Source organism: Centruroides sculpturatus, unplaced genomic scaffold (genome assembly GCF_000671375.1).
Source record: "Centruroides sculpturatus isolate CEXI.00-Female unplaced genomic scaffold, Cexi_2.0 scaffold520, whole genome shotgun sequence".
Taxonomy (NCBI): domain Eukaryota; kingdom Metazoa; phylum Arthropoda; class Arachnida; order Scorpiones; family Buthidae; genus Centruroides; species Centruroides sculpturatus.
Window position 1 is genome coordinate 150,858 of NW_019385076.1, and position 10,603 is coordinate 161,460.

General features: G+C 26.0%; 1 protein-coding gene across 1 annotated transcript; it reads right to left on the reverse strand.

The window, feature by feature from the left end:
• Positions 1–58: 58 nt before the first annotated feature.
• On the reverse strand, positions 59–7,709 carry LOC111634290 (ornithine decarboxylase-like). The gene is made up of 10 exons (XM_023379027.1): positions 7,556–7,709; positions 5,843–6,072; positions 5,644–5,720; positions 5,279–5,451; positions 3,864–3,998; positions 2,685–2,850; positions 1,028–1,184; positions 850–950; positions 557–771; positions 59–391 (listed from the first exon to the last, which is right to left on the reverse strand). The coding sequence occupies exons 2-10, from the start codon at positions 6,018–6,020 to the stop codon at positions 253–255; spliced, it is 1,341 nt and encodes a 446-aa protein (XP_023234795.1). The 5' UTR covers positions 6,021–6,072; positions 7,556–7,709; the 3' UTR covers positions 59–252.
• Between the last annotated feature and the right edge of the window lie 2,894 nt (positions 7,710–10,603).

The window sequence follows — 10,603 nt, forward strand, 5'->3', positions numbered from 1 at the left end:
AAAGATCACACAATATCTAGCTATATTAAAACCATATTTATTTATTAATAACTACTACTTTATTCAAAACTTTTGCACAATAAAATATTTATCACCAATCAGATAGCCATACTTGATCCCATTCGTAATTATTTCCTGGAAGCTTCCAAGTTGATTTTCTTCGATTAACTTACTAATGTGATTCCGGTCTAATTTGTGGAATGTAAATATAATAAAATTTCTAGAAAAAAAAATTAAATAAATTGAAGGTCCTTAAACGGCGATCGGCTGAGGAACCAATAAGGAATGGAGATCCGAAGACACCAGCGCGTCGCATTCTTCGTCGATCTCAGAATGACGAGCGTGAAGATACTTTCCGGCTGCCAAGGTAGGAAAATGTTGAAGGAAAACCCTATAAAAATAATATTTTTGGAAATAAGTAAATTGTATTTTTGTATTGAAAAACTTTTAATATCTAACTGATAAATCTTATTTTTTTAATGAAAAATTTAGTCTATATAATACATCAGTTAATTATTTCAATGTATATCCATAATTTTAAAGAAGTAACAATCACCTTGCATAAAGTGGCATGATATATTGAACTTTTGGTTTCTGAAAACCATTGAAAGTGGTAGCAGAAGTTAAAGAATATGCACCCATATTTTCAAACAACAACCATTCTCCTACAACCATTTCGGGAAGATAGCAGTTTTCGATTATTCTGTCAATGCTATCGCAAGTTGGACCCCACAGGCTGGTTTTCACCATTTTTCTCTCTTTTTCTTCCAGCTAATAAAATTTATTTTATTTTATTTAGTTATAATAATTGTTTTTTTTTTTTTAAATATTAAATAACTTGGTGCTTACCAATAACGGATATGGAATTAATTCTGTAGGTTCGTATAAAACACAATTAAAGCTACCGTAAACTCCATCATTTAAATAATACATGCAAGCTGGTTCGTCACCTATCGTAAAACATCAAATTTAGTAACTTCGATATTACATATTTTTATGTATCCAAGAGAAAAAGTGAGAAATTTACCGTTTTGTCCAGAAACAATCATGTCTCTCTTAGCAATAATATTAGCGCACAAAGTAAATGCAGAAGCAACAAAATAGCGACCCGGTTCGGCAATAATTTGAACCCCGCATCCTTCCGGAAAGTATGCGTCTAGTGTGGCAGAAGTTACCGCAGCAATCTGAAACAAATTTGTTGACATTTATTAAATTTTGAAAATTATTTCATAACTGCCCTTAATTCTAATCATAATATTTTAATGTATACATTATATATAACAGCTATAACAAATTTACAGTAATCAATATGCTGGTACACATATGTGAACTCAAATTGAATAAATTTAACATTTTGATTTTACAAATATCCAAATTGGGCTTTAACTATCTTCATAAAAATATTAGTATATCAAAAACAGTGTCTTTTGATGCTGTTGTAAATATGTTAAAAATTGAAATCTAAATTAGAAACTTATAATATGTTACAACATTCATTTAAACACTACTAGGTGCAGTTCATTTTCTGACCAGACAAACTAAGAACAGAGTCAAAATGCTGGCAAGTCAATATTGCTTTGGGGGTCAACTTAATGATCACTTACTGTTACTGCGGCAGTGCTGTCCTCACTGGCATAAAAAAAATAAAAATTACAATGTCACTAGCACAAGTGTGGGCATTTCAAAAACAAAAATAATCACAGACCCTCAATTTTTATTACATTTCTTTATTTCTTTGACTCAGATCATGTAAATTGATAAAGTTTAATTGAAACTGATCAATCAAATTTTCAGAAAAAAACTCAATTCTACATAGAAGTGTCCCTAACACTCGATCTGAATAAAAATAAAATTTCTAAATATTTCTTCTTAAAATACCATTTAATCAATACAAACAGAAGAAAAGAAAGATTACAATTATAATATTTAAGGTATATCTCATTCCAAACTGTATCTTATCCACTTTTTAAAATATTGTCCCATCAGTGATATCTGATTACTAGAGTAAAATTATAATAAAATGCTTTTATCATTCAAAAACATGCTTATAGCATTCTATTATTGTTTTATAAACCCATATTAGCATTAGCAAGTTTAGAAGACTTTTTTGTAAAATTTTAAGAAAGCTTTAAAGTGGATAAGAGGCACTTTTACAATGATGTACTTCATTTAATTTGAACTACATCTTCTTTGTGAATAAGCTTTTCCATATTGTCCTTGATCAACATGTGCAATAAATATTTATAATCTATCAAGTTCATTGTTACAAACGATTAGAAATGATGACAAAAGATAATTAAATAGTTAAAATTTTGTTAACTATTGATTTGAAAACAAAAATGATTCATATATTACATTAGACAATTAATAATGAATTTCATTACATACAAGTAATAAGCTAATTGCTATAGACTTTGATTTATAATAGGAACCAGCATAATTATGAAAACAGTAGAATTATCTACGAGATATTATTATTAAAATATTTTCTGAAATAGTCAGACAATTCAATTTTGAATAGAGCATACTTATTAAGCGAAATCTTGTTTTTCATGGATTTATGATAATTTATTAATAATTAGAAAACAAAAATATCATTTATATAAAATAAGAAAAAATTATTTGTATTGAATTACTAATTCTGGAAAAATATTAGAATAATAATAATAAATTAAATAACTAACCTCTTCAAAATATTTTTGTTCTGTTTTCATGCCAGGAAATCCTCCACCAATATCCAACAAATAGAAATTGTATCCAATTTCTTTAGCAATATCAAATGCTTCTTTAGCATCAGCTATTGCTTTGGGATAAGCTGAAGAACTTTGACATCCGCTGCCAACGTGGAAACTGAAAGTAAAATTAAATTATTTTCATCAATAAGACAATTATATTTTGCATTAAAAAATTAATTATAAAATAGAGTCTTTAAAAGTTTTCATAATTTTTTTTACAAATCTTACAAATCTTGAAATTAAACCTTTTCCATTACATTTTGATGAATTTTGTTTATATTTTTAAAAAATTATAAAACTTTTGCTGCAGATTTTTTAAAAGTTCAATTCACAGTTATTTAATAATAATAATAATAATTTTTTTAGAACTTTTAATGAATAGAAATAAAACTTTAGATATGAAATTCAAATTAGCTTCATTTATTACATAAAAATTTTGCAAATGTTTGAACTAAACAAGAATTGAAACATTTATCTTAAAATTTTAAAAATTAATTTATTCAAAATAAAGCCCTTTATATTTTATTATTGAATGAACACTGATAAAAATAAAATTATGCATATCATACAACTCCAGTGGAAGAATAAAGAAAAACTGATACTAGAATACATAAGTCCTTAAATAAACCTGGATTCCATAAATCCTAATGTCAGTTCACTTTGTTCTTTCTTGATAACAAGAATTTCAATGCTAGCGATTTAGAGCAATTTAAATAAAATATCCATCTAACGAAATAACTAATATCAATTGAGTTTAAATCGGGTCTCCAACCTAAGGCCTCGAAGCATATCTAATCAAGGCTTGCATAGCTTGTTTCCACTGATATATTTTACCATCATTTGAACTAGTTCAAAGCATATAAATTTTTAAAATAAATAAATATCTAATGGAGATTTTAATATTGGGTGCCACAAAATTTATCCCAAATTTTGATTACAACTGCTTTTTCAAAAGAAAGTGTCAACTTCAATTGATTTATGAACATTGTTATTCATAAGTAAAAAACATCTTAATCTGACCATATTTATCATAACTACCCAAAGATTTGTCTTTTACAGTTCACGTGGCCTTTCTCAGAAAAAGGTTGGAGACCCATGGCTTAAATTATCAAATTATATATTTCTTACCTCACTCCTATCACATTAAGATCTAAACTTTTTGCAGTTTTCAACAGCTGAGCCACTTGCTTCATTTCGCATCCAAATTTGAGGCTAAGTTTGAAGTTTGAATCACTGTCGTCGACTTTAATACGAATTACTAATCTAAAACAAAATAAAAGTTTTCATTTAATTAAAAATTTTAATTTTCAAATTTATCAAAGTAAATATATATTCAAAATTATCATTTTGATTATTGATTAGTTATTTATGAAATGAAATGGAAATATGTGATATCAAATATGAGAAGAATACATAAGACTCTATATATCCTTTTCAGGTCTTTGCAGATTCATGCACAGCTTATTATTTTTTTGTCTTTTTGTGCAAGCAGAATGTTTTTATCTCACTTTCTTCTATAGTTATGATAAAAATTATACACAGCAAAATAAGGATATATAAGGAAACGACTTCAGAAATAAAACTTGGTGTTACTTTGTTGGTTTTAAAAATAATTATAATGCTTTTCAATTACGCAACGTAATTATCTTTGGATTTGATGCAAAAACACAAAAGTTAAAAATAAAAAATCATTACTACTAAATTTGAAGGACATCATCTCAAAACTTCACTGTTTTTACTATTTAACCTTTTCATATGTGATTTCACAATGATTTTAAAAAATATATATGTTTTTTATTGTTTAAAATTGGTTCTTTAAATTAGAATAGTAGTATTTTAATATGACAATCACTGAAAACAAAAAAAAAAAAAATTATCAGAAAATCCAAAGTGATTATAGAAAAAAGTGACATCAAAACATTATTTTGAACCTAACTTTAACAAATAAGATTAATAAATTAAAATTCTAACAGATTATTACTCATAACAGCCATAAAAGACATTTAAGAATTCATTTGATTATCTACCTACAGGTTCATCAGTTATGTAAAGAAGTATTATTCATTCTGATATAATTATGACTGAATTTCTATTGTTTGACACTATTTCCCCCATATCTTTTTTAAATAAGTTAGATAACATTTAGGCAATAATAATAATATCTCTGATCACCCAACTTTATCTCATAATTCCTATTTTGCAATGTATTTAATCATAGATACACTACGACAACCTAGAATTTACTGATTCAAACACTTGTTTTTCCGTACAATATTGTCAGTTCTAGTATACCATTTTCAAAATAACTTCCTATATTTTTGCATATAGGTCAAAACTCCATTTGTCCATAAGTAATTTGATATAATTTATATACAAGTTGGCATTTCTTTTCAATTACAAATTGTGAAGTTTTACATAACTGATAAAAAGCATGTATTTATATGTTACAAATACCTAATTATTTCAAGTACTGTAATTTTTATTATACAGATGCATTAAGGAAATGTATTATAAAGAAAATATAAATTTATTAAATTACTTACTCTGCATTGGGAAAAATAGATTTAATTTTATAAAGTTCGATCTCATTATCAAATGTCATCATTTTCACTCCAACGGCTGCAGCATATTTAATAAAAGAACGAGTTTTGCAGGGATTAGCGTATATAATTCGCGAAGGATCAACTCCAAGATTAATCACAGTTTCAATTTCAGTCTGAAAAGATCAAGGAATTTTATAAATTTATGCCTGTTAGAAAATGCATAAAATTATTAAAACTACAAATTATTGTTTCTTTAATAACAGAAATTTCATTATAAATTTTTCATTTATTAAAAAAAATGAATAAAAATTTCAATTAAAGTATATTCTTCAAAATAATAAAACCATTCTGTATTATTTACTTACTTTGCTAGCACAATCAAAATTAACGCCCATAGATGCAAGATACTGAAGTACCCCAGGACAATCGTTGCATTTCATAGCTGTAAAAATTAAAGAAAAATTTTAAATTGATAGAATAAAAACATGTTATGCACAATTGAAATGTAAAAATATTATGAAATTTTACAAACTTGAACAAATTTTATTAAAAACATTTCATTACCATAAAATGGAGTTATTCTTGGCATTTTTAATTTCCACAGCTTGTATTTTCGCTCGATGTCCGTCAAATCGACGATGAAAAAAGGATCTTCCTGATCCGGTTCGCTAATTGTTTCTAAAGCCATATCCCAAACAGTTTTGTCTAACATTTCATCATGCTGAATCAGATCTGTCTTCATGATTAAAAATGTTATCCAATCGAGTCAGAAGATTCCAGGAAATATGAACGGTCTAAGAAAACATTACAAATAAAATTAATAAAAAAGTAGTAAATAAGTTTAAAACATAATATTCTAGCTTATAATTATTTCTAAATTTAGAATTCTTTTCACTAAATCTTACACACATATTTAAGATTACAACAGTGAAAATTATTTTATTTATTAAAAAAGATTCTTTGAATCATTATACAATGTTTGGTGCTTTGGCAAATTTATAGAAATGACTGTCATTTACTATGTTGCATGGATACCCTATACGTTTTCTATATATTATATAATGAATAGCATAAGCTTACTTATAAATTATTTACATAAAGAAAATATAGAATTCTCAGAAATTGCACTTATTCTAGTGTTTAGAATTAGTAAATAACAATGATAATTAGCTTAAAATCAAATATTAGCACAAAAGAGAATTTTAAAAATGTTAATAAAATTAAACTGCCAGTAAATATTCAAATACTATATAATGAGAAACACGAACATCAATTTTATAGGCATTTTTTATTATAAATATATACTTTATTAGTGAAGAATATAGTGCATCTCTCTTTTATAAAGTATGCATTTATTTTAAAACCTTTGAGAACCACAAACCTTATGCATAATGCTTGGCAGTCTTTTAAACATTTTTGAATTATTTCCAAATTTTTTCTATGTAATTTAAAGTACTTTTGTCTCTTATCATAACCTTGAAAATGGGTTGTTCTTATATTATTTCATAGAAATGAATGAAAAAAAAATATAGATGCTTCAATTCATCTAATTCCTCATATTATAATATTGTATTACATTACAATAATAATTATTTTTATTGGAAAATTAAAAGTAAATGTATAGAAACTATTAAAATACATAATATTGTAAAACAGACACCTTAAAGTATTATATTAACAAAGAGTTGAATTTGAAGAATTCGGTAACATTTAATTTGGATTTATGGTTTAATTATCAGGCCAAAATATGGCTAATTTCATACTTATTATGTAATTTGGACAAAGGAGCTGTGCTTATGATACCATCTTGTATTAAATTTAGTAGCCAAAATAACAATTCAAAAATTACAAAAATTTAAAAATAATGATGATTTGTCATAAAAAGTGTTTGTTTTTTTTATATTAAATTGACTATAGTGATTTTCTTTTAACTGAAATACTTTAAAAAATATATGTATTTTTTCTTTATTTTGAATATTTTTCATAGAATAAAAATGATATCTAATGTATGAAAAGTTTAGGTCAAAACAAATATTATTCTTATTACATTTAACCACTTGTGACATTAAAGTTATCTGACACTTTAAATATGGTGATACAAACTCAGTTTGAGCAATAATCAATTTATAGATAAATCTTTTAACACGAGTGGTAGGTTTAGTTAACATAAATTTGAAATTCACGCTAATTGCAATTATTCAAAAGATGTAAATTAATTAATATGTTGATTGTCGCCCGTAGCCAATACATACATAAAAGAAATTTTTATTTACTTACATGACTATCTAAATTTTTTTTCTGCGAAGTATTCGTCAGTGAACGTCCCAAGGTGGTCCTCCACCTAATTCAAATAATACAAGTTTCTTTTGGCACTCAAAGGTGTACCTTCCCTGCAATAAAATGAATATAACAATGATATAATTAGATTTTACATGCATTTAAAATTTTAACATAATCTGTACTACAAATTAGTGCAAAATGCAACTGATGGCAGTACATTAACATATGTTGAAATATATTTAAACAGTATATGAAAAAACATTTGTGATAAAAAAATTTTTAGAAATATTAATACTGTCATATAAGACTTTATTTAATTTAACACTTTGCCAATTGACACATGCCACACATGCCGATTGCATGATTTCACAATCTTCAAATGTCTGAAGTTCTTGATAAATTGCAAGCACATTATTTTACAGATATTATTTATTACAACCTGAAAGCATAAAAAGCGTGCAGAGATTATATTTTATTGTTTGATTTCATACTTTCATACCATTATAATTATTTAAATTATAATGGTTTCTCGTCATTTTGTGCTGGTCATTCACTCTTGCATCATATATAATTTCATAAATATTGCTTGAAATAATATATTATTGTTATGAAGAATAAAAAAATGTATTATGTAAAAAAAAATGAGTCAGCACATTTGGTGCAACTTTGTTTCAATGGTAGCAGCAAAAGTATTCATTTTAAGTTCTAAAATGTTTTTAAGTTTTAAATTTAATATAAAGAAAGGATAACATGAGCAAAATACACGGCTATAATTTATAATTATTTCTGATAAAATTCTCTCTAGAGACCATTCAGACTAATTGCATGCATTGTTCATTGATATATAATTGTGAATTTTAATTCATATTAATAATCAATTTAATGAAATTAACAATAACAAAGATCTGCTTTATTGAAGAGTTCACTTTAATAATAAATATTCTCAAGCACTTATCAGGCAAACAAACCCTGGAAATATGCAAACTGTGTTGTTTGTTCAGGTTTGGTTGCTAGAAAGTGCTCAACAAAAACATGTTATTAAAGCAAACCCCAACAAAGATTTTTGCTGTAATATTTTTAAACAACTGAGTTGTTTTGCATTATGATTATTCATATAAATCTGTTATAAATCAGTACCTTATTGTTTTCCTGCTATATAGATGCTATAAAATTGGTATGAAAATATAAATGAAAATATGTCTGGAAGTACATTACTTCAAAAATACTTGTGTGAAGAAAGACAAAGGAAACCTAAATATATTTTAATTAAAGTAAATAATTATTATTATTTATCTGGATCAAAAGTAATATAAATTAAAAAACTTAAAACACCAAAAGGACTCTGATTACAAATTTAAGTGTTCCAACTCCCATATTCAAATAGGCAAAGACTATGTTTAGACAAATCAAACAGGTACCGACATAATTATGGAAAANTGTGCAATGTGTAGTTTTGGCTGAAAAGTGAAATATAGAGACACACACATCCATTTATATATACATCAATCTATATATATATATAGATTGATACTTTGATAAACATAATATAGTGAAATTTTATGATAAAATTTAGTGTTCTTATCAATAAATAATTTTTCTAGAGAAACATTTTTGGGTCTTCCATTAGGTCCAGCCTCGGCTCCAAAGCTTTAGAACCGAACGTAAGATAGGTGCAGCGTTCTTTTTTTAGGATCCAAAGCTAGGGCCTATAAATGGTCAAAAATATTCCTATAGTAAAATAAAATTAAGCTCTTTTTTTATTTTTTATTTCCTTTTTTTAAAAGTTGTTTAATAGTCAGACATGGCATCAAGTTTAAGGTTTCCAAATAATTTCTTTGTTAAAATTAAAACTTGAATCGGGTGCGAGACCCGGTAAACTTTAATACGGCCGGATAAGCAAGCCAACGACAGTCCGTTTCAAAACGAAACTAGCTATATCATCGGTTCGGTTACTTACCCGTATTAAATTCACTTTACCAGGAAACGTGCCCACTGATTAACAACTAAAAAGGTATTAGGATAATAATTGAAAAAAATAAATACACATTGACTTTTATATGTTGAAAATTCAACATAGTTCACACAGATCTTCCATTTATTTGATACGCTTATTTCTTATTTAAAGTTTTGAAAAATTCAGTAAAATCATTAAAATAATAATAATAATATATATTAACATCTTTTTCAAATATTCATAAAATTTATCATCAAAGAAGTAATTCAAATTATTAATAATTTAACTAAACATTCAGTTTGAATTTTATGTCTGACTCCCCATACAAAATTTTTTGATTGAAAGTAGTTTATTTAATTATATGATTTGTTGCAATTTAATTCATTGACATTGATTACATGGAATTTGTATACAAACTATTTTATAAATGAAATTTTCGCATTCGCTTTGCCCAAAAATAGGTTTTATGCAAATTTAAAAACTGTTAAACACCATACACAACTGTTTTTAGAATAATGAAAAATGGTACAAAACGGTAGATATATCAGATTTTTCTCGAGTACCTTTATCCGCACGTTCCGGGACCAATTTTTCAAATTAGTTAGTAAAACGTATCCGAGGATTAAAGATTCCGGACGGCAAATATCCCACACGACTACCATTTAACGCTAACGACGGTATCTCTTAGGATTATATATCTCAATATATCCCATATGCTAGCATATGGGATATATCGATATATATTAACTATTAGATATATCAAGATATATTCGTTAAATTACGGCAAATATCCCACACGACTACCATTTAACGCTAACGACGGTATCTCTTAGGATTATATATCTCAANAAATTTTAAAAATTAATTTATTCAAAATAAAGCCCTTTATATTTTATTATTGAATGAACACTGATAAAAATAAAATTATGCATATCATACAACTCCAGTGGAAGAATAAAGAAAAACTGATACTAGAATACATAAGTCCTTAAATAAACCTGGATTCCATAAATCCTAATGTCAGTTCACTTTGTTCTTTCTTGATAACAAGAATTTCAATGCTAGCGATTTAGAGCAATTTAAATAAAATA

Bases quoted from the DNA above. Each gene is read 5' to 3' on its own strand.
- LOC111634290 (XM_023379027.1), bottom strand. From the start codon at position 6,020: ATGAAGACAGATCTGATTCAGCATGATGAAATGTTAGACAAAACTGTT. The intron at 951-1,027 runs GTAAATTTCTCA...GTTTTACGATAG, and splicing joins GATTGTTTCTGGACAAAACG to GTGACGAACCAGCTTGCATG. The intron at 772-849 runs GTAAGCACCAAG...AAATTTTATTAG, and splicing joins TAATTCCATATCCGTTATTG to CTGGAAGAAAAAGAGAGAAA.